The following is a 25,838-nucleotide window of genomic DNA, read 5'->3' on the forward strand; positions in this document are numbered from 1 at the left end:
TTAAATTGGTTATGTTTTGTTTTACAGGCCGAATGGTTAATGACTCTGAATGCTGCGATCAATAAAGAGTTGTGTATCCAGAAAGCTGTTTCACAAAGAAACAGCGCGGAGAGATTTACACCTCCGTTAATACGTCATGTGATCCACACATTCACAAAACACTGTCTGTATAAAGACGCGACGTATAAAGGTTTCATGTTGAACGGGAAGATGCATGGCCAGTAAGTATGCTTACTCTATCTAAAACACCTGATACCACCTAGTGTAGATATAATAGTATTGATAGATGTTGTACATGACACAGGGTATGCTTAATCTAACTAGAACACATAATACCTTCTTTAGATAGGGTGACTAAAGTCAAGTTACCTCTTTAAACTTGGACTTTTCCTACTTCTAACCCTCATATCTATGGTTACTTAGACTGTGCCAAACCACCTGTAACTATGGTTACTTAGACTGTGCCAAACCACTTGGTGCCACATCACTTGCATATTCCGATCACAAATCGACCAAGAAAACCCATCTTAAATAAGAGATAGATTATTGTTTGGATTTTAATGTGAAATTGTTATTATTTTAGGGGTGAAATGAGTTGGCACGATGGTAGAAAATATATTGGTAAATTTAGTCAGGGTTTACAACAAGGGTACGTATTTATATGTAGTATATGTATTATTTAATAGGAAAACTAAAAATCTACTGAAAATCAACTGTAATTTAGATTAATTTGTAACTTAAAATCAGCTGTAATTTAGATTAATTGATTGTTAAAACTATATTTATCGTTTGATTGAGCTACTGTACAAACTAGTCACTATTGACCGACTGATATAATTCTGAAGTAGTAACACTGATGGAAATATCACTAAATATGTTGCACCGTTGGTACAAAAAATCAGTTGATATATTTTGTGTGTTTGTAGCCATGGACAGTATATTATACCACGATCAGAAGGGTTTGAGATTCAAGATGGTAACTGGAAGGATGGTAAATTAAATGGTTATGGTATTATCAAGTAGGTTTTACTTATCTTAATCCAATCTATTTACAATCTGATCCCTTAATGAGAGAGAGAGAGAGCGGGAGAGAGAGAGCGGGAGAGTTTAACGTCCACTCGACACAAACTAGGTCATTTTGGGACTAACACATGGTTTAATTTTATTTCAATAATTCGCTTGCACGTAGGGGTCTTTAACAGTAAGAGGAAACCGGAGGACCCGGAGAAAACCCACGAGGTTGGACAGGCGACAATACAGCTTGTTACATACAACTGGGGAATCGAAACCACGCCAGCTGACAGACCTTATGATACAGCGATCACGTGCTAACCATTCGGCCACCCAATCCCACCTATGTGAATATGACTGTCAAGGTTTCAATCACGATGTTGTCTGAGAAAGTTTCTCAAGATTTTCAATCTTAGTTTCCTCCTTATCATTGGTGCCGAGCCTGGCAAGGAGAAGGTACATACCACTGGAAATGGAAAAAAGAGTATGCGTTCTATTTCAGCACAAGCATGGCATATTCTTGTCTTCATTAGAACGTTAAACAAGGAACCACATACAGTCGCTTGGATGGGACAAAAATCTGTGGCGTGCTCGTAAAGACCCCTGGAATTGATGAAGAATAGGAGAAGGCATCACTGTCCAGGAATAATTTCCCTCATATCACACTGCATGGTGTCATCACATCTTCATATATAACTAACTAGGATATATGTATGTTTTGATTTATTTACAGATATGAGAATGAAGATAGTTATAAGGGTTATTTTAAAGATGGACAACGGTTTGGACATGGTATATTTAAACAGGGTCTACACATGTCAAACGCTGCTAGTATATATATTGGGGAATGGTATAATGATAAACGTCATGGTTACGGTGTTCAGGATGACATCATGAAAGGTTAACATAAAACAATAGTTGATTTATTTTTTGTTTCTCTTATATTTCAGTAAGCGATAAACAAGGTGTGATATCATTTGTTGGACTTAAAAATTAAGTCTCACAGTCACACTACCGGTAGTTCATTTCATTTGTGCCATCTCATTTGTTGGACTTAAATAAAGGCTCACAGTCACAAAGGTCCAATTATTCCATTTGAGGCATCTCATTAGTTTATTTATGGGGGTGGTACAATTTGCGATTTTCAAATGTTGCTAAAAAATTTTTTAATTTGTAGCAGTATCTGAGAATATCATTAATATCAGAGATATTGAGAGACTGTTCCGAAACTAACTGTTTGCATACATATAACTATCATAGATAACTACTCAGAAACTTGCATTACTTTATAGCTATTGCTAATGTTACAAGCAGATCTATGGTGAATAACAATTACAATATTATTATCTACCTGTTTTATTGATTATTTTTACAGGTGAGAAGTATATGGGGATGTGGCAGGAAGACTGTTGCCATGGTAAAGGTGTTGTTGTTACATTAGATGGCATGTATTTTGAAGGAAACTTCGTTTATGACAAACTCACAGTAAGTTTCATTAGGATTTGTAATGAAATTGATAACGTGCCCATTTGGGTTAACAAATACACTTTCAACTTTTCATGTGTTCATGTCTTTTGTATTGAAGAAATGTGTATTTAATGGAAGGAAAATGTTCATTATATGTTAACTTCTGTAGTTAATTTAATTTTTTTCAAGTTGAGCGGACGTCCATCTGTAAATCACATCTTTGTATTTCAAATGTTTTTTTTAGGGTTTTGGTTTGATGTTAACAGATGACAACAGTTGTTATGAAGGAGAATTTCAAGGAGTGACTTTACTTCAAGGAAAGGTACATTTTAAAACTTTTCGTCAGATGGCTAAAGAATAAAGATAAAATTGAAATTAAAATAACGCAAACTGGTCCAAAAATGCTCAAGGTGTGTTGAACAAATGAAAATATTTAATTTGAATATTTTGTCCTGCTCCTGATGCCAGGTCATAGAACAACAGTCATATCATGCAATGTTAACTTGCACCATCTTCGAATGAATATTGTTTTAGGGTTTTTTTGGTGGTGTGAACTTTGGATTGTAAGGATCAGTTTAAATATCACTGTTTCAATCCCATGTTTCTATGAGACAAGTGGTAATGTAGTCTGCTTAACCTTGAGGATTTTCACTGTCTTCCCGCATTACTAAAAAACCCTGCACACAAGCAGATTATTGAAATAAGAAATTACAATATGTTAGTCCTCAGACTTGCCGCTGTGGCTCAGTGACTAAGACTTAGGCTCGCTAACCAGGAGGTCCGTTGTTCGATCCCTACGTTGTTCGATTTTCAGACGTGGCCCCTCCTTATCAGTGGTGCAGGACGGAGGGCCTGGCAACGGACAATGTATGGTCATTTGAATTCGATATAAGAGTAGGCCGCAGTGCTGCTGTCTGGGAAAAATTTCACTCACAGCACACTGTATGGCGTATGCCCGTCTTCATTAGCCCAGTTCGGAGCAGAACAGTAGGACGTTAAACCACATTTCATTTCATTTCTGTCATTACTGACCAATTTATATTTATAGTATTCTTGTAAGTTTTATTTTAGCAGTTGTTAATTGAAAGACAGACTAATATATATTTTTGGGGTTCGTTAACTCTGTAGGTTTTATTGTAGGGGTCGTTAACTCTACCATCTGGTGATAAATTAGACGGTGTGTTTAACGGAACCTGGAATGAAGGATTGAAATTTAACGGAACGTTTATCCGAGCTGAGTTATCCCATTCAGGCCCAAGTAAGCCTAAATCACACATGTTAGATATCAACAACAGGTGAGTTATACTTGGAACGGGGGTGGGGGGGGGTCCTAGAGGTTTAACTCGTGCGCATGAAATCATTAGGTCTGTCATTGAGTCAAGTGGCACGGTTTTGATTCCCTGCTTGTACATGACAAGCGTGACAAGTAGGGTCGCTTGTCCATTTTCAAGGGTTTTCTCCAGGTCCTCCGGTTTCCTCCCACTGCTAAAGACCCCTACGCTCATGCAAATTATTGAAATAAAATTGAACCATATGTTAATGACCTAGTTTGTGTCAAGTGGACGTTAAACCCCATTTCTCTCTCTCTATACTTGGAAGATTTTACCTAGTCAGAAAGATGGAGTCACATTGGTTCAGTGATGAAGGCACTGGCTCATTTGATTTCAACTGTGATCTGATATATGACTATATTTTACATATTTGCAGGCTTTAAGATGTACCTGACAAAATGTCAGGCACTAATGAAATAGTACCTGACATTTTCAACTTAGTGCTGGACATGTATTAATAATATTAATAAAAAAGACAAATCAGTGCCGGACAAAATAAACAGGCACCAGAGGTTTAGTGCCTGACAAAGTCTGAATCTGTGCCTGACATTGTCTGTGACAGGTGCCTTATTTCCAGGCTTGCATATTTGGTGTTCTGTGGGTTGGATGGACCAATGGTCTAATGTCTTTCATTAAGTTAAATGTTGTGCATTGATAAGCTAGGGCAGTAAAAAAACACCTGTTTGATCCCAAGGGACGTAAAAAAAATTTTGAATCCACTAGCCCAGGGCTAGTAGTCTACTGTCAGGCACTAGCCCGGCATTAATATCCACTAGTCCAGTCCATAGTTTGACAAGGTACAAGATTTAATCTTCAATATTTTGGCATATGTTTTGTTGCGTGCCAACCTATTGTTTTTAATAAAGATCGTAGACTTGATTGCCTAATAATTAAGGATATATATGCTACTCAGTTAACCGGTCAGTTTGATGTGCTGGTATAATATTAAAATAGACAGGATAGTAAAATTGTTTATATTATCAGGAAATACCTGACATGTTAAATAATCAAAATTATCTTGTATTTAAAAATACAAAGGTATGCTTTCAAATATTTATGTCAGAACTAATCTAATATAAAGTATAAGTGAGTCTTTTGTTTTTAAATCAACCTGATTTCAACTGGTTTATACATGACCTGTCAAAGCGTGCAAGATGGAGAAATGAAATGTCAAGAATGAATGAATAGAAGGGGTACGACTCTAAGTTTTACTACAGAAAATCTATTGTTATGATTGAGTTTTCAGTGGAATTTGAGAAATAAATGTGGGATGTTTTACAGTTTATTTATCTATATCGCCACTAGTTTAATTCACAAACCAGTGAAAGGGCACTAGCCCAGGACTAGTACGGCTAAATAGATCACTAGCCCGTAAGTTATTTTTGGTAGCCCCGGGCGTCGGGCTAGTGTATTTTTACAACCCTGTATTATACCCAACCGTCTTTCTCACTTCCTGGTTTAAAATTTATTTTACAGAACATATGGTAAATTATCAGTACCAGCTGATAGTAAATGGTCGGATATATTTAAACATACCCTGGCATTATTAGGGTATCTGGAGAGTAAAAATAACCCGAATAAGGCATGGGAAGTGGTTGCTGTTAAATTAACACAAGGACAGAAAAAAATCAAAGAACTTGAAAAGAAGTAAGATATATTTTATTATACTTTATAATGTGCTTAGTTATATGGAGGGGGGCGGGGGTGGATGGCCGAATGGTTAACATGAGCGTGTTGTATCATAAGGTCTGTCATTGAGTCACAGGGCCTAAAATATAGTTAAATTCTCGTAGCACGGATTCTGTGTCCGAAAATTCAGAACTGACAAATGGCATCTGTGGACTATTCTGACGCAGTTTACATTGGAGTTTATTTGGCTATGGACAGATTTTTTTTGCATGAAATCTCGACACTAGGAAGACAACACACCACTTTTGTTACGATAATTTTTAAATCATAATTTAAATTCTATTATCACATCAACATCAGAACTAAAATTATATCAGTAACAAGGGTACTAAATAAAAAAACCAAATCTGATTATTGTCTTTTCAAGTCTCTTCAGGGAGTCAGCGCTACCTTACACTTTTTTCAGAGCACTACAGCATTTTGTTGAGAGTACGGTTTTCTTATTTCCGAAGCACGGATTTTTCATTTCGAAGCATGTTCGTGCTCATAGGCATGTTATTTTAGGCCCTGTTGAGTCAACTGGCGTGGTTTCGATTCCCCAGTTGTACATGACAAGGAGTAGGGTTGCTTGTCCAACCTCTCATGGGTTATTGAAATAAAATTAAACCAAATGACCTAGTTTGTATCTTTTGGACGTTAAACCCCATTTTTCTCTCTCTCTCGCTTAGTTATATTCTTTTGTAATAGGCTCAAAGGTCTGACTAGTCATTTGCACGGAACAAAAAATACAATTTTGTTTCGAAATTAGTTGTGTACATAAAAGATCCCTTGGAAGTTGAAGCAGGTGGAAAGAGAGTTGCCTGAACAAAAATCTTCTACGCACTCTGCGACTCATTTATCACCTATTAGTTATTTTATTAGTGATTGTAAATATTTCAGGTCCCCAACTAAAGCCAAGACTCATACAGTAAGTCTGGAGAGTTTACAGACCATACCACCCTATAATACTGGTAAATTATCTATAGAAAGTTACAATAACATAGCAGCTTATTTATCTAAGGTAAACAAATCTTGAATAAGTTCTGGTGTCAACTTTAGCATATCATGAGATCTATAACAGAAGGGGGGGGGGGGTCAGGTGGCCGAACGGTTAACACGCGTGCATGTTACATCATAAGGTCTGTCAATGAGTCAAGTACCGTGGTTTCTATTCCCCACTTGTACGTGACAAGCAGTAGGGTCGACTGTCCAACCTTGTGGGTTTTCTCTGGGTCGTCCGGCTTCCTGCCACAGCTAAAGACCCATACAGTTAAGCGAATTATTGTAATGAAATCGAATCATGTGTTAGTCCCAAAATGACTTAAATCGTGTCAAGTGGACAATAAAAACCCATTTGATCCCAGTGTTGGCTGAGAAAGTACCTCAGTGGTGTAGGAAGATAGCCTGGCAAGGAACAACCTGTAGTCGTTGGGATGGGACGAAAAAAAAAAAAATCCCATGTACATGTTGGCATTGACCTATAAGAACCCTTGAGAATTTCAAGATGATGGGAGGTCATAGCACATTGCATGTCTTATGCTTGTCTTCATTAGGCCAGTCGATACAGAACAATTGCATGTAAAAACCCCTTTTTATTTCATTCCATAACTTTATATAGGAGTTGTGTTAACCCTAGGTTTTTATTATAAACCATGTCTGCTCCATGGAGTCGTGACTTTTAACAGTCCTATTCTGATGAATTCATCTTTTTGTGTTGAGAAGAATTGATCTGCGCTGCGTTGATGCAATCTGGTATTCTTGTATTAAGAATGGCAAGATTAAAACATTTACATTAAATATGAAAAATAGAGAGGTAGTAATCATAAAAATACTACCTAATATTTGTAGTGGGAATCTTTTAAAGAGAATGGAAGCTTATTGACCTTATTTCCTGAAGCGGACAATAACTTCTTGTGACCTTATTTTGGCCTCTGTTAACTGCAAATCAAAATGCCCCACGAGCAAAATTTTGAACGGGCATCCCTGATTGACAGTCATCTATTTATAAAAGTGATAGGTTTTTATCGGTTCTCAATATATTGTTTTATATCTATCAACAGGCATTTGATAATCCTTATCATCCTCTCGGCAGTCTGGTAGATGGTATTGTGGATGTTTTCCGTGCTGCATATGTTGGTGTCGGTGCCCATCCTCGTCTTCTACATCACGCTGTACAGGAAATAAAATCATATGTTAAACGTATCTATGTTGTTGTCAGGTGAGTACTCATTAACCTTCTCTTGTTGGCAGTTGGAATTCGATATAACAGTAGGCTGTGGAGCTTGTTTTATTAGGCCCAATCATATTAGTTCTCTGGAGTTTTCATACATCCGAGAAAATTCAACAGGATTTTCCAGCATTGATTTCGCAGTGGTGCAGAACGGAGAGCTTGACAACGACAGCTGTCTAGTCGTTCGATGAGACGAAAAACCGAATTCCCATGTACACCTTGGCATGCACATAAAAAATCCCTTGGCATTTGGAATTCGATATAAGAGTAGGCTGTAGCGCCGCTGTCCAGTCAAATTTCCCTCATAGCACAATGTATGGGTGTGTTCGTCTTCAGTAGCCCAGTAGAAGCAGAATAGTAGGACGTTAAACCCCATTTCATGTCATTTGTTCAAGTCTCGTATTTGGATCATGGTTATCGACCAAGTCCCCGAGATAAGAATATAACGATTGTGTGATGATTTGTACTGGACAAAGTCTGTGATAGGCCATACTCCTGGCAGTGTTTCGTTTGATTAGACATAATCCCACTCAAGCACTGCCGTAAAGAAAGCAAACTTCTGTTCCAAATTATGAACGAATACCTAACTGCCTAACAATGTAATTCAGGTTTAAATAGAGCTCCACATTGTTTACATAACGTTACGTCATGACTACAAAATCTATATGTACGATTAACCGGTGCATAGCAGAATATTGCAGAGAAACTAATTGCGTAACAAACAAGGCTATCAACGGTTACAATGTAAACAATACTGTATGAAGACGAACAATACTTTCACCATTTTTAATACCTTAAATCACTGTCCAAAGTTTTAGGGAAGACCTCAGATGAAACGAAGGGCTGTCATATTGCTGTACTTGGTATAGATTTGATTGAACAGGAAGAATAGACACACTCCCTCAAAAGCTCAAGTATCATAAATCAGTCCAGCAATGGCAATGGTTAAAAATCTTTTATTTCCAATCGTATCCAATTCAATTTTGTTTCCTTTTGTAGACTTTTATTTCCTGATCTGCCCGTTAAAACAGGTCCAGTTAATATTTATACAGAAACCTCGGATAAAACACAGGGTATACCGTTATCAACTGAAGCTGCTCAGGCCTTCTTACGCAGAAACTCTGATGATGATGAACCAAGGTCAGTAGATTTACGGTATATATAGGTCTGTTTGTTAAACTAGATCGTAGTCTTATTAAGGAAGTGCGTCACAAGATTTTAAAATTGAATGATTAAACAATCGTTGCTACGATGATAAACAATCTAAGCTACATTTTTAAACACTCATAAAGTAATTTGAATGAAAATTTTCAATATATTCATTTCTTATTATTTATTTTTGATCTAGTTGTTCGGATGGTATGAAAAACTGAGGTCCGGTGTACACATTGACGTGCACGTAAAAGATCCTTTACCAGTTAGAATTCGATATAAGAGTAGGCCTTAGTGCACCAGTCCATGCAAAATTTCCCTCATAGCACACTGTATGGCATAAGGTTTGTCTTCATTAACCCAGTCGGAGCAGAAAAGTAGGACGTTAAACTTAGGCTAAGCATGATGTGGTGCTCTATAATAATATAACCCAGTCGGAGCAGAACAGTAGGAAGTTAAACCCCATTACATTTATTTATTTTTGAAAATGAAAATGAAATGAAATGGAGTTTAACGTCCTACTGTTCTGCTCCTAACCTGGGCTAATGAAGACGGGCATACGCCATACAGTGTGCTATGAGGGAAATTTTGCCCGGACAGCGTCACTACGGCCTACTCTTATATCGAATTCCAACTGCCAAGGGATCTTTTACGTGCACGCCAATATGTACATGGGACTTCGGTTTTCCGTCCCATCCGAACGACTAGACAGCTTTCCTTGTCAGCCCCTCCGTTCTGCATCACTGACAAGGGAGAACCACGCCGGAAAATCTGGATGAACTTTCTCGGCCAATGCACAGATCGAACACCCGACCTCCAGGCTAGCGAGCTAGCGTCTTACCCACTAAGCCACGTGATCCCTATTTATTTTTGAACTATGATAGCTAGAACTCTCAGCTGTTACATAATGCATCTTTAACTTGTTTTTTTTTTTGTTTCAGTGAAATTATCTCTGCTGCTGGTCTTCTGTATCCAATATTATTACCGAAGATTTATCCCCCCTTGTCTGACCTGTACGGGTTATATAATGATCGGGATGATAATACGTATTGGGAGAGAGTCACCAAGTTAAATCGTCAAGGTGATATGGCCTTAATGGCTTTCCTCGGTATTGATGAGTAAGTTGACATTATCTATTTATTGTCCTCAGCCTTTCAAAGAAAACAGGGGACTATTAAAATGGGTCTGTCCGTCACACTTTTTGGGACACAATAACTTTCCTTCTAATTGAGCTAGAATCTTCAAACTTGGTGTAGGTGTTTATTAGGTGAATGCCTTGACGAGTGTTCAAAGATGAGCATTTTCTGCTTAGGGTAAGCAGAGATCAGCAATTTGATTGGTTGATGGTTTGGGACACGATAACTTTAGTTCTAATAACGTGAGAGTGATTAAACTTGGTATATAATTTCATAAGTTCGATAATGATCATTTTCTGCTTGGGGTAAGCAGAGCGATAAGCAATTTGCATTGGCTCAGTGGATGTGGCGCCAGCTCAGTAACAAGGAGATGCCAGGTTGGATCCTGGTCGGGGGAACTCCCTGGGATTTTCCATTGTGATGTTCCGTGCAAGGAAAAGTGTATAGTTGGTCGGATGGACAAAAAAATGAGGTCCCGTGTACACATTCGCATCCACATAAGAACCTTTGGCATTTGGAGAGCGACAAAGAATAGGTTTAAACGCCCCTGTCCAGGCAAAATGGATGTCTTGATTTGCCTGGTTGGGGCAGAAAAACCAGACGTTAAATTTCATTTCTTAAAAAATTCATTAGGCTCACAGGGGGGTTGGATGGCTTAGTGGTTAGCAAGTGCACGCTGTATCATTAAGTCTGTCATTGAGTCAACTGGCGTGGTTTCGAATCCCCGGTTGTACGTGACAAGGAGTAGGGTCGCCTGTCCAACCTCGTGGGTTTTCTCCGGGTCCTCCGGTTTCCTCCCACTGCTAAAGACCCCTACGCGCAATCGAATTATGGAAATAAAATTGAACCATATGTTAGTCCCGAAATGACCTAGTTTGTGTCGAGTGGACGTTAAACCCCATTTCTCTCTCTTTCATTAGGCTCACAAGCTATAAGAAAACTACGTATTGGAAAATATAATTTTATTTTCTTGTAGACGATTTTGGTTGATGAAAGTTAATGTAAATATAATTTTATTTTCTTGTAGACGATTTTGGTTGATGAAAGAAGTTTTATTACAAGATAAAAGTCAGGTAAAATTATATTAATAACAATAATATGAACATGTAAATATTGCCTCTCCATTAATAACATATAACAACAAAATATAATTATATAGCGTTTATGATTAACATGTAAAATTCTGTATTTTTTATTAAATGTTTTAAAACTGATGTTTTACTTTATATTTAGTTTAATTGTAAAGTTTGCCCTGAAGCAGCTGGAATTCTCAGTGCTATACAAATTAATATAATAGTTATTTTTTAAACGGGAGCCACATGGTGGCTCAGTAAGTAAAATGCTGGCTTGCTAACCCAGAGCTTTACGTGTTTCATCCCTGGGCGTGATTACAGCTTGTCAGTGGTGCAGGGATGGGGACCTGGTGAGTGACAACGTGTAGTTGTTCGGATAGAACGAAAAACCGAGGTGTTGTGTACACATTGACATTCGGATTTCGATATAAGAGTAGGCCATAGCGCTGTTGTCCAGGCAAAATGTTCTTCATAGCACACTGTAAGGTGTATGGCCTATCTTCATTAGCCCAGTCGGAGCAGAATAGTAGGACGTTAAACCAAATTTAAACCCCATCCTTTTCTCAATTCTTATGAAACGAAATGTCTTCTATAAAAAGCCTTATATGAATTAGCCTAGAGGAACCATCAAGGTCTCTATCGGTCCTTAACTGACCCTGATTATTGTTTTGAGAATATACTTTTTATACGCCCACATTTAAATGTGGTCGTATATTGTCGTCGCCCCCGTCTGTCCGTCCGTCCGTCGGTCCGTCCGTCCGGCGTCCACAATTGCTTGTGGACGCTCTAGAGGCTAAAGTTAATATCCGATTGTTCTTAAATTTATACACAGTGTTTAAGGTCATGAGACGAAGAAACCTATTGATTTTCAGTGATTTCCGATAATTAATGCCAGAGTTATGGCGCTTGATCACTTCAAAAAATCTTGTGGACGCTCTAGAGGCTAAAGTTAATATCCGATTGACTTTAAATCCATACACAGTGTTTAAGTTCTTGAGACGAAGGAGCCTATTGATTTTCAGCGATATCCGATTAATTACTGCCAGAGTTATGGCCCTTGATCACTTCAAAAAATCTTGTGGACGCTCTAGAGGCCAAAATTGATATCCGATTGACTTTAAATTCATACACAGTGTTTAAGATCATGAAACGAAGAAGCCTATTGATTTTTAGCAATTTCCGATAATTACTGCCAGAGTTATGGCCCTTGATCACTTTGAAAAATCTTGTGGATGCTCTAGAGGCCAAAGTTAATATCCGATTGACTTTAAATTTATACACAGTGTTTAAGATCATGAGACGAAGAATCCTATTGATTTTCAGTGATTTCCGATAATTACTGCCACAGTTATGGTCCTTGATCACTTTTAAAAATCTTGTGGACGCTCTAGAGGTCAAAGTTAATATCAGATTGACTTTAAATTTATACACAGTGTTTAAGGTCATGAGACGAAGAAGTCTTTTGATTTTCAGTGATTCCCAATAATTACTGCCAGAGTTATGGCCCTTGATCACTTTGAAAAATCCTGTGGACGCTCTTGAGGCCAAAGTTAATATCCGATTGACTTTAAATTTAAAATCACTTCAAAAAATCTTATGGACGCTCTAGAGGCCAAAATTGATATCAGATTGACTTTAAATTCATACACAGTGTTTAAGATCATGAGACGAAGAAGCCTATTGATTTTTAGCAATTTCCGATAATTACTGCCAGAGTTATGGCTCTTGATCACTTCAAAAAATCCTGTGGACGGCTCTAGAGGCCAAAGTTAATATCCGATTGACTTTAAATTTATACACAGTGTTTAATGTCATGAGACAAAGAAGCCTATTGATTTTCAGCAATTTTCTATAATTACTGCCAGAGTTATGGTCCTTGATTCAAAAAATCTTGTGGACACTCTAGAGGCCAAAGTTAATATCCGATTGACCTTAAATTTATACACAGTGTTTAAGGTCATGAGACGAAGAATCCTATTGATTTTCAATGATTTCCGATAATTACTGCCAAAGTTATGGCCCTTGATCACTTTGCAAAATCTTGTGACGCTCTAAAGGCTAAAGTTATCATCCGATTGACTTCAGATTGATACACAGAGTTTAAGATCTTGAGACGAACAAGTATATTGAATTTCAATGAAATTTTATGACTTGGGACAGCTAAATCCATGATATTAAAAGTTTTGTATACAAAACGTTAGCTTGGGGCAGAACTTTATAAAAACCAAACAAATTCTAATGGTTTTCTGAGTTGTTGCTCTTAATCAGATTTTAGTGTATTATAAATGTTTCATTACCGAAAAAAGTAAAAATATGCGACAACTCTTGTTGACTGCCCGGACAATTTAGCTGCTGTGGGCGTATGTTTCGTTGCCTGGCAACCTATCTTGTTTTTTTATTGTAGAAATTATCGGCAGCAAGAGATCAATGCTATGCGTCTGCTGTGGATACGTTACAACAACTTAGTACAGCATTTAGTCCAATAGAAAAACTCAGAGTTATTGAAAAAACATTCCAGGAAATTACGGAGGTAAATATTTAACATGGATTATATGGAGTAAATTATAAATCTCTCGCTGTTGAAATATCATTCAATCAATCAAATGCCTGGAAACACTGTCCCTGAACAGTCAACCGTATAAAAAAAATCAGTTAAGTTTAGTTATCATGTGATACCAGGACTCTTCTTACCGTTGTGACTAATCATCAGTGAAATTAACCGACTGGAGAACTTAACATGAAATTTTAATTTCAAAAAATCTTAGAAAAATAATAAATATAGTTTTATTTATAATAGTTGGTTTTTATTGCTAATTAGAGTTATTACAAAATACAACAAAAAGTAACTGGCTGACAAAATTTTGAAGTGAACGGCCTATGGGTTCAGACTGGGATGAAATCCCAATTGCATTCATGAATTTCTAGAATCCTGCTATAGGTCTTTTTGGGACTAACATATGGTTCAATTTTATTTCCATAATTCACTAGCTTGTAAGGATCTTTTAGCTGTGGTAGGTAACTGGAGGACCCGGAGAAAACCCACGAGGTTGGGTAGGCGACCACACCACTTGACTTGTGAAGAATGCGCTATATACATATCAGGCATACTTATTATTAACCCGTTGATTATATAACGTCCTGGAGAACTGCCACTCACTGTGTGTAGGGCGTAATATAACGCCTTGGAGGTATTTTCCCCAACCTATTCTTAGAACATAGTACATAGTTCTTTGTCACTTCGTCACTTCGTCAAATTAATTACACAATAGGGGGTAGTTAACGTTTTAAAAACGTCACGCTTAACGGGTTTATACAGTGTATTCATCTCAATCTGATTACACCACAGATCCAATTTCGTTTCGTTTTTTATAGTTCAAAATTTTGTTTTACTTGTCTTTACTACACTAGGATCTGGAGGAGTGGTTATATAACCTGCGTTCTGGATGGCGTGAGGGATTAACCAATGAAACCATCTGTTACGGCGTCTCCTTGGTGTGCGTAAACCACTAGAAACGTCAACGCTGATTGATTAATCAATGTCTGACGTCATAGGGTCAAAAGCCGCTTGTACTACCCCTGACACGACCTCTCAGTACAACTGGTCAGATCTTCGTGTAGTGTAGGCCATTGAAAGTATAAAAAAAACGAACCGAAATGAAATATAGATCTGTATTTAAATCAGATTGTATTCAGATTTATATTACCTTGTATTCATATTGATGTATATTTTAGACTGTTGAGACATCTTTGTATTTGTATATTTTCAACTGTTCGAGCTTTCTTGTTATTAATACAGTGTATTTGGATGTTTTAGACTGTTCAGGCATCATTAAAAGATGATCATGTATGGTGTATGGATGATCTGTTTCCTATATTTCAATTTGTTGTGGTTCGTGCCAAGATTCGTCACCTGGGAGCGGAGGTTCACATGATAGACGATCTCATGGAGACACACCTGGAGTTCGGGGAGCTGGGGATCATGTTCACAACTCTAAAGGTATGATAAACACCAGTCAGTCAAATAAAACAGTTTTAAACATCCTTGAGAAAATAGGGGAAGGTCTATGTCTCATCGGCAAAACAGTGTGAGTGGAAATCCAACAAACATCGATTGTAAATCTAGATTACAATGAAAATATATTTCATACCAAAAACATGAAACCTTTTTACATACTTCATTAGTGTTTTGCGAGAGTCTATCAGGATTATTGCCCTTATTGTTGAAATTGTTTCACAGTCTAACACATGAGGTCAACTGGCAGACTATCACCATTGAAGAGCTGAACACTGCCAAGATTAGTTGCATTATTTCTGTTACATCTCTTTTGAAAAATCTTTTTTTTTTTTATTTCAAGTATAACCTGTACCATTACAGGCACGAGACTGTACAACACAGTCTGATAATGTACATTTGTTTATGATTTCTATTTATTTGTGTCTTGTCCGTAGATTTGTTTTTTTGTAATTATGTGTGTTGCAGTCGGACTGCACTTACTGCTAATAGAGAGAAATAAATAAAAAGAGGATTTTCTGTACCAACTAGGCTGATGATGAAATGGGGTTTAACGTCCTACTGTTCTGCTCCGAACTGGGCTAATGAAGACGGGCATACGCCATACAGTGTGCCATGAGGGAAATTTTGCCCGGACAGCGGCACTACTGCCTACTCTTACTGTCAACTGTCAAGGGATCTTTGACGTGCACGCCAATGTGTACACGGGACCTCGGTTTTTCGTCCCATCCGAATGACTAGACAGCTGTCCTTGTCAGGCCCCCCGTCCTGCATCACAGACAAGGGGGAACCAGGCCCTCCATCTGCATCACAGACAAGGGGGAACCAAGCCGGAAAATCCGGATGAACTTTCTCGGCCAATGCAGGGATCGAACACCCGACCTCCAGGCTAGCGAGCCAGCATCTTACCCACTTATCCACGTGATCCCCAACATGTTACATACCATAGTGTCTTCTTTTAGGGAAATTGGTCAAATAAACTGTCATGATTTCTTGTATGCTCTTTCATCCCATCTGAACAACTAAACACTTTCCTTGACAAGCCCTACGTTGTGCACCACTTACATGGCAACAAAATCTTGAGGTCTTTTACGTCCAATACTAGGACTGAATCCAAAACCTCCTGATAAGTGGATCAACGCTCTATTCGATGTTTATTGTTTATTGTTTACATGTTTACTGTAAGTAATGATGCCCGAACCATGCTGAAAAATCCTGAGGAACGCATAATTACCTAATCTATCCTGCCTATTATCAATGATAAATGTGATGAGGAGTAATTATACAGTCATACAGTCAATATATTTTTGAAATTTGAATATTATTGATATCTGATTGGGCATATTCCTGGTCGGACATTTGAAAAGTCGCACTGGACATGTCCGGATTATACAGGCCTAGTAACATCCCTGCTGGGGAACCATTTATCTCCTGGCTGGTTGACCAATAAACAACAGACCTTTGATTTGGTGAGTTCATGTATGGAAAAATATCAAAATGTCATTTGATTTTGTTGAATGTTTTACGTTTTGGTTGGATATCTCAAACTGTTTTTCACATTTCTTTAACCTTTTTTTTTTCAGGCGTGTTATTTTCAGATTCAAAATGAAAAAATACAACATCACTGAAAACTGTCAATGTGTAAAAACAACACAAGATGGATCCAGACAACTCAGTCTATTTATAACCCACAGTTGTAATATATACGCTTAAAGAAATGATACTTCTGCTTATTCTACGATAAAATGATTATTTAACATTTAATTACGCGAAAAGAGAGAAACATAGATCAAGTAAAGTGTACTATTTACATAAAAGGGGTAGCATTGATGATGGAATTTCCATTTCATCATAAAGGGGTAGCAGTGATGATGGAATTTTCACTTTATCATAATAGGTGGCATTGATAGATGGAATTTCCACTTATCATAATAGATGGCATTGATAGGTGGAATTTCCACTTTTTTCATAATGGGTGGCATTGATAGATGGAATTTCAACTTCATCATTATAGGTGGCATAGATAGATGGAATTTCCACTTCATCATAATAGGTGGCATTGATAGATGAAATTTCCACTTCATCATAATGCGTAGCATTGATAGATGGAATTTCTACTTTATCATAATAGGTGGCATCAATAGATTTAATTTCCACTTCATCATAATGGGTGGCATTGATAGATGGAATTTCCACTTCATCATATCTTTGTAAACATTGAATGTAATGGGGCCATTTTTGGACAGATATTCCTATAAAAGATTCACGATTTCCTTTATAGATTCTACTTTTATAATATTGTAGTTTGCAAGAGTTTCTTATATCGCTAAAATTATGCCCAGATAATTTGTAGAAAGCAAAAGAACTAAATATCACCTTATTTAATTGTGGAACTCTGCCCCCAGACCTTGCCATAGATGAATTTGTGGAAAGTATCCCACGGAATAATATTGTCAGTGATTGTTTTCCATGACTTTAAAAAGATTTCAGGTTTATTGTGCTGTATACATAAACTATGATAAACAACAACAGATCATTGCAGATGTGTCTTGTATGAAAAAATAGAAAGCCAGCAATGAAAAAAACAGGAGAATTCAGGAGATGTTTTTATTCATCATTAATACTATATTCACAAGTTTTTAGCACTTTATAAAATTGTAAAAAGATGTCACATTACTTGAATCCATAGCTTTACCAATTCTATTATGCTTTTTATACGCCCACATTGAAATGTGGTCGTATATTGTCGTCGCCCCCGTCCGTCCGTCCGTCCTTCCGTCCGTCGGTCCGGCGTCCACAACTGCTTGTGGACGCTCTAGAGGCTAAAATTAATATCCGATTGACTTTAAATTTATATACAGTGTTTAAGGCCATGAGACGAAGAAGCCTATTGATTTTCAGCGATTTCTGATAATTACTGCCAGAGTTATGGCCCTTGATCACTTCAAAAAACCTTGTGGATGCTCTAAAGGCTAAAGTTAATATCTCATTGACTTTAAATTTATACACAGTGTTTGAGGTCACGAGGCGAAGAATCCTATTGATTTTCAAAAATTTCTGATAATTACTGCCAAAGTTATGGTCCTTGATCACTTTGAAAAATCTTGTGAACGCTCTAGAGGCCAAAGTTAATATCCGATTGACTTCAGATTGATACACAGAGTTTAAGATCTTGAGGCGAACAAGAATATTGATTTTCAATGAATTTTTATGACTTGGAACAGCTAAATCCATGATACAGTATTAAAAGTTTTGTATACAAAACGTTAGCATGGGGCAGAACTTTATAAAAACCAAACAAAGTCTAATGGTTTTCTGAGTTGTTGCTCTTAATCAGATTTTAGTTTATTATGAATGTTTCATTACCGCAAAAAGTAAAAATATGCGACAACTCTTGTTGACTGCCCAGACGATTTAGCTGCTGTGGGCGTATGTTTCGTTGCCTGGCAACCTATCTTTGTAAATTGGATATGCCACCAGAAGCTATATTTATTGTAGTATTGCATAACGCTTGTTTCTTTTTTGATGGATACAGCAAACGGAAATTCTTTTCCCTGGGATTCTAATAATTTACACATGTAACGTTTTCTTGTTTGTGGGTGAATTGTCAAAATCGCAGAGATGTTTGCTCGCCATGATGAAAAATGGAACAATCCTTGTACACTTCACTATCATTGCCTAGAATTAGATATATTAGTGCTAGAAGTTATAATATTATTTATCTCTCTTTTAATGATTTGATTACCTCACATTCTTTAATGTAAAAAAGGCCCAGAGTGGTTGTTTCTAGGCCCTGTGTGGTGGTTTCTAGGCCCTGGGTGATTGTTTCTAGGCCCTGGGTGGTTGTTTCTAGGCCCTGAGTGATTGTTTCTAGGCCCTGGGTGGTTGTTTCTGGGCCCTGTGTCGTGGTTTCTAGGCCCTGAGTGATTGTTTCTAGGCCCTGAGTGATGGTTTCTAGATGCTGAGTGATTGTTTTTAGGCCCGAGTGGTGGTTTCTAGGAACCACTCCCGAGGCCCTGAGTGGTGGTTTCTAGGCCCTGAGTCGTTGTTTCTAGGCCATGAGTTTTTGTTTATTCTAGGTCCTGTATCAAGGCCTTGTTCTGTATATGTTTGTATCTATAAGTGATGTTTGATTACCCTGTCATATATTGTCTATTTTATCATGTAAAAATATCATTCATTATCGTTATACTCCAAATGTCATTCATTATTATATATTCAACATTTATTTTTATTCTCCACAAATAGCAGTCAATACGTGGTTTGTCAAATATCTCAACATTGACTGATTTATCAAGTTTTTAATTAAACAAGGATCTCTATTTCTATTTCCAATTTAAAATATTTTGATTTTAAAAACTTCAACTTACAATTTTAAAACCTATCAGACATTTTCTTTGTTGTTATTCTGTATAAAATATTGTAAATATTATGTTTATTTATTCCTGTCAGCAATATATTTCTAATTTGTAAATCCATTATTAGTTGTTTGGTGTAGGGATAAACTTTTAACTTACAGCAAATCATATTCATATGATGTCTCTTTCAGCTTGTGTAGGCATATTCTTTAAACAGTTGTGGTAACGAGTTTTTGTCAACTCATGAACCATTGCTATGTCCAACATCTATTACATATATGGCCTGTTGTTTTAGTTGGCTCACCAGCTTGGCTTGTCAGCTATAAGCTAAATTATACTAAACATCTTAATTCAAACGGGCAACTTATAATAAGCTTTATGGTCATACCCCCAGCAGTGTTTCGTTTGATTAGAACTAATCCCCCTAAACACTGCTTTAATGGAAACAAATTTCTGTTCCAAATTATGACTGGTTAATAGTACGATTAACAACCAATAGCTTACTGTGTAACAATTTGATTACGCTTTTAACATAGCTCCACATTGGACCAGCTCCACATTGGACCAAATATGTTTACATCACGGTACATCATGACTCAAGATTTTATTATGCCCAATTAACCAAACCATAGCAGAATATTGCAGAAAAACTAATTGCGTGACAAACGAGGCTATCAACATTGATACAATGTAAACAATACTGTTTGGAGACGAACAACACTTTCACCGTTTTTAATACCTTAAATCATTACGCAAAGTTTTAGGGAAGACCCCAGATTAAACGAAGGGCTGTCATGTTGCTGTACTTGGGATAGATTTGATTGAACGGGAAGAATAGACAAAATCCCTCAAAAGCTCAAGTATCAGAAGCCAATCCAGCAATGGCCAGAGAGGGATTTCTTGGGCCATTGCTTCAGGAATATGCTTTATGGTAATCATTATAAGGTTATGAATCCCCATTTAATTTCATTTTAATTTACCCTGTAGCAATGGTTAATGAGATGATTATGTCCACAACCGTTACTTCAGCACATTTAAGCACTTATTTTCCACTTATATATCCTTGGGTAGTTATATTGTCCTTATTTATTGCCCATTTCCTTGTAATATTTTTTGTATTTTCATCATTTTTATATTACGTCTAATTACTGTAAGTATTTTATAAGACATATCCTTGAGTATTGCCCATATCCTTGAGTAGTGCCCGTATCCTTGAATTGTTGCTCATATCCTTGAGTAATGCCCGTATCATTGATTATTGCCCATATCCTTGATTATTGCCCATATCCTTGAATTATTGCCCATATCACCGAGTATTGCCCGTATCATTGATTATTACTGTTAATTTTGTATTTTAATCAGTATGGGATAAGGTTTGCTTTTAGTTTATGTGTCGTCATGGTTAACATGAAATAAAAGATATAATAATAGACCTCATTGTTTTTTAATTTTGTACAAATTACATGTATTACATAAATTTGTTTTTCTTTCTTCGAGTTTCCTTGAGTTGACTTAATTTTTCAACCTCGCTTGTAATAATGTATCTTGTCAGCAGGGGCGGATCTAGGGGGGGGGGGGGGGTTGGAGGGCCCCCCCATCCCAACTCATCTAGATAAAAAACAATTGTAAAACAAAACTTTTGATGAGAATAGTGTAAAGGCCGTGTGCTTTATCCTTTATCATCAGATGGTGGAGTGGGATTGGCATTCAAAACGCCAGATAATGATATAGTGTTACACAATTGAGGAAATATCAATTTACACCTTACTTACATTAGCAATTTTATCAGATTAACAGAAGATGAGTATCATCTGGCACTGACTTGACACGGTGAACAGCTGTGCGAATGTCGTTAACTGAAGTCATTAATCATCACAGCTGACCCGAGTTACGCAAGGTCTTGGAATGATAAAGCAACCTGTACAGGAAGCTTCATCTGTTTATTATATAATGACCAGCTGTAATCTCCGGCCATAATTGAATCTGAAATATAATACCTGGCCATAGCGGATTGGTCAATGACTATCTGGCCGATCGGGCATCCACCCACCCACCCCAGACTGATACTGACCAATCAGGTCACGGTGCATGGGTGTGGTTTCCAAATTCAAGGCTAGACCTCGATCCGGCCCAGTAATATATAAATTCAAACTAAATGTTTTATCAACAATCCGGCCCAGAGAGCCGAGCTGGGAACAAGACTGCTACTAGATGAAACACCTGTAACTTAAGTATTGTAGTACGAGTATTGTAAATATGTTTATAGCAGAATAAAAAGTATTGTATGAACCTGAAACTAGTCTTGTCATCCGAACCTGATTAAAGAACCAATACTGTCACAATAGACATATGCGGTATCACAATTAATGCTTTGTACCAATGAAATTGAATCACAATGTGATCCTATTAATTCATTGTAAAAATTGACATCAAACGTTGTGTTGGATTTCTCTCTTTAAAAAGTTCAGTGTGTTTGTATGCCTACGTAATTTAGAGACGATGATGCCATCACGCATTGTAAAATGTCAAATTTCTTTAACAGGAATCTGGCAAACCCCCTCTTGCAAAAATTCCTGGATCCGCCCCTGGTCAGCTGGGCTATTCAGAAGTGTCGCTAGTCATTCGGATGATACCAAAACCTGATTGTCACCCTGACGGAGTTCGATAAGAGCAAATTACTTCAACCGATAGTGGTCTAACGCATGCGCTTTAGGTCATAAGGCCCGCTATTGATTCCACACATGTTCGTGGCAAGGAGTATGGTCGCCTGCATAACCTTGGGGTTTTCTCCTGGTCTTTCGGGTTCCTCCCACTGCTAAAGACGTCTGCGCCTTGTGTTAAAGAGAGAGAGGTGGGGTTTAAAGTCCACTCGACAGAAACTAGGTCATTTCGGGACTAACATATGGTTTAATTTTATTTCAATAATTCGCTTGCGCATAGGGGTCTTTAGCAGTGGGAGGACCCGGAGAAAACCCACGAGGCTGGACAGGCGACCCTACTCTTTGTCACGTACAACCGGGGATTCGAAACCACGCCAGTCGACTCAATGACAGACTTTATGATACAGCGCACGCACGCTGACCATTCAGCCATCCAACCCCCTTTATGTGTTGGATGTTTACATGTCGTCTGTATGCTTGTGCATGACAAGGAGTACGGTCGCCTGCCCAATGTCGTGGGTTTTTTCCGGGTCCTCCGCTTTCATTCCACTTCTAAAGACCCCTACGTGCAAGTGAATTAGTGAAATAAAATTGAACCATGTTAGTCCCGAAATGACCTAGTTTGTATTGAGTGGACATTAAGAGCCTTCACTTTATTTCCATTTCCAAAACTGCCAGACGACACTTGGTTTTTTTTCGTACATTTCGTACAGTCGAGTTTAATTCGACTTTAGCGTACAACAGATGTCATCAAAAATACTGCTTAAGAAGACCTCCGACTCTTCCTTCCTACCTTAGGATGAGTTAATTCGACTTCCGCCTACAATATTAATTTTTTTCCTTAAAAGTTGGGGCCAAAGGTGAAATTGCCAAAACTGTCGATTTAAGTCAACTTCAGCCTACAAATATCACCCTTCCTGCCTTTGTAAACTTACCTCAGATGACATCAAAAACTCTGCTTAAAGGGCCAATCCCGATAATATTTTAGAGAATAAAACTGCTTAATTTTGTGTTAAAATCCCATAAAATCCTCTACCTTAGAGCCGAGCAACTAACTCAACATATGTGATACGTTTTCATTCTACTTAAACCTGTCCGTCTTCATCTGGAAATGGAGACCGGTGTCTGGATAAAAACAGACTTAATTTATAAAAACAATGTGTAGGTGAAATTTAACTTTCGTTATCAAGTACAGCACATATGAGTCATTCATTGTATAGACCTCTAAAGGAACGGAAATCGATTATCATGTCACCTAACTAAAGAATTGACCCGAAATCTTAAAAGTGTTACGTATCCGGATAAGCTAGTTTTGACGTTCACGTCCACATGACTCAATATTTTGAGCTGAAATTTTAAGACATGGTAATTACATCATTCCTCTATAATTTGGCCCTTAAATTTCATACGTACTCCGACTTTTATTTTTGAGGCTCTGTTCAAATCGGGATGGTCCCTTTAAGTAGATCCCCGACCAATTCTTCACTCCTTAAGAGCACCCCCTTTACCCCCATCAGAGATGAGTTAATTCAATTTCCGTGTTCAACATTAAACGTTTCACTATTAGTCCACGGGTTAGTACGGGTTTTGTATAGCGCGGCTCTCGGAGAAGGGAGCCGAGTTAGTTGATGACCCTATAAAAGCTCCTGACGTCCATTCTGTTTCACAAAAATACAGTCTGTTGGATTCGTCGTCAAAACTTATGATTTTCCAAGATCTTCCAGAGACAAGCCTGGAAATAAGGCACCTGTCAGATACAGGCTTTGTCAGGCACTAAACTTCTGGTGCCTGTCATTTTGTCCGGCACTGATTTGTCTTTTTTATTGATATTATCAATACATGTCTGGTACTTGGTTGAAAATGTCAGGTAGGCTACTATTTCATTGGTGTCTGACATTTTATCAGGTACATGTAAAACCGTTATTTCCAGGCCTGACTAGGGACTCCAATGAATTGCTCTCGTACTGTGCTACACTCAAGGGAAGAAGCCTTGATTTGATAGTTCTTGAAACCCGTATTCGACAAATTTCTACACCACTGGATACATGACGATTACATCACTACAAGTTGATCCCATTAGTCCTTTGATCAAGCAATGCCTGGAATTCACATATGTTACATGGGGGTAAAAACTATTATGGACAGATCCATGGTTTACCGATGACACAGTGAAATTTCATTACGGCTTAATGTGGAGTTCAATGTATTTGTGCTGTCAAGTGACGATTTGGTTATTAAATGGGCAGTGAAGTTTTTAGGGGGGGGGCACAGTCTACAGTAGGTATTTTAGAGCTATGCTCGGCAAATTTATTATCGGTTGGTGAAAAAAATGTTTTGTCGTCATGAATAAGGGGAGGTAATTCCCTACATGTCTGTCGTGTGGATGCAGACCATCATTAATTTCCCCATTGACTTCAATGTTAATTTTGGCCTCTTTGCCCACCTCCAACTTTTCCCAAAATGTTCGTTGGGCTGAATGCTTTTCACTATAGACAGAGTAACAATGGCCATGTCTTTGAACTAAAATTTGTATGAGGTTGACCACCAAAATGTTAAGATACATAAACTTGAAGAAGCATACGAAAAATATGTAACTAGTTGCCGTACATATCACCGTAGCCAACCTGATAACCCTGTTATCCTTCCGCCTCAAAATCATGAATATTTACCAATACCTGGCAGAAAATGTTAATTTATGCCCACTGCGTCCATTCTAGACCAAAAAATCAACAAAAATGGGCATGTAAACGGGGAGGAAAGAGACAGAGAGAGAATTGCTATAAATAGACGAACTACGGGTACCGAGATGGTGAAATTTAATGGTGGTCTGCCTCCGTGTCTTTTTCAGACATGAATTAACAAGTTGCCACCAGTTTTTGTTACCAAAGTTTTCCTTGTCGTTAATTTTGTCGTCAAGTTTTGTAAAATATTCGCGTTTGCATTTTCGTATAAAATCAATATAGTTATTTCTAATGGTTCTGTAATCCTTTACTGCTTTTTTGTGAAGTCTCTTTTTCTTTTTACCCATTTTCCTTATATTTTTATTCATTCATGGCTGGCCCCTTGGTCTAATATAGTTACTAATTTGTGTGGAATGTGTCTTTTGGCATGACTTTTCAATTCATTTGTGAAATTATTACAAGATATATTTATACGATTAGTGTCGATAGAATTGTCTCAGTCGGTGGATAACACATCCTGTCTCAGTCCTTCCCTCATAGTTGATATTTTTGTATTCTCGCATAGTTCTTTTATAACATCTTGTTTTAGGATTTTGGAAACATTAATCAACAGTACACAGGGCAGTGGTCGCTACAGAAGTTGTCTAGACGTCGTGAAACCTTAAAAATTGGTTATAATCAAGTACATTAAAGGTTTAATTCCTTTACTGTCGTATCTTGTAGGCTTGTTTATAAGTTGATTTAATTATAGGCTTGACATTTGAACAATAAAAATTGTCTAAATAATAATAAATAATAATATCAGGTTTAAAGCCACAAGCAAAACCTGCAATAGTGAATGAATATAACTGGTGTGTTCTGTGTGATGGGCTTTTAAAACCATCAACTAGCAAACTGATTGTTTTCATTTCTCAATACACTTTGTTGATACATATTAAAAATACATTATGCAAGAGCTAAATCTGTCTATTGCAGGTCTTTCTTTACGCCTGCAATGTTATCTAAATTATTAATTAGGCATTAATTAACTTATCCAGTCCATAATCAACTCTCGAACCG

General features: G+C 37.4%; 1 protein-coding gene across 2 annotated transcripts in view; it reads left to right on the forward strand.

The window, feature by feature from the left end:
* Nucleotides 1–20,929, forward strand: part of LOC126807981 (alsin) — a 70,468-nt gene extending 49,539 nt beyond the window's left edge. For both annotated transcript variants that reach the window (XM_050532989.2, XM_050532990.2), the window contains exons 16-31: nt 28–221; nt 584–649; nt 927–1,019; nt 1,745–1,911; nt 2,387–2,496; nt 2,723–2,800; nt 3,619–3,773; nt 5,286–5,456; nt 6,378–6,498; nt 7,538–7,695; nt 8,707–8,847; nt 9,801–9,977; nt 11,023–11,068; nt 13,473–13,598; nt 14,883–15,065; nt 16,664–20,929. In XM_050532989.2, the coding sequence (XP_050388946.2) occupies nt 28–221; nt 584–649; nt 927–1,019; nt 1,745–1,911; nt 2,387–2,496; nt 2,723–2,800; nt 3,619–3,773; nt 5,286–5,456; nt 6,378–6,498; nt 7,538–7,695; nt 8,707–8,847; nt 9,801–9,977; nt 11,023–11,068; nt 13,473–13,598; nt 14,883–15,065; nt 16,664–16,708 (2,031 nt within the window). In that variant the 3' untranslated portion in view covers nt 16,709–20,929. The remainder of the gene's footprint in view (nt 1–27; nt 222–583; nt 650–926; nt 1,020–1,744; nt 1,912–2,386; nt 2,497–2,722; nt 2,801–3,618; nt 3,774–5,285; nt 5,457–6,377; nt 6,499–7,537; nt 7,696–8,706; nt 8,848–9,800; nt 9,978–11,022; nt 11,069–13,472; nt 13,599–14,882; nt 15,066–16,663) is intronic.
* The last annotated feature ends 4,909 nt before the right edge of the window (nt 20,930–25,838 follow it).

This window comes from Patella vulgata, chromosome 9 (genome assembly GCF_932274485.2).
Source record: "Patella vulgata chromosome 9, xgPatVulg1.2, whole genome shotgun sequence".
Classification (NCBI taxonomy): domain Eukaryota; kingdom Metazoa; phylum Mollusca; class Gastropoda; family Patellidae; genus Patella; species Patella vulgata.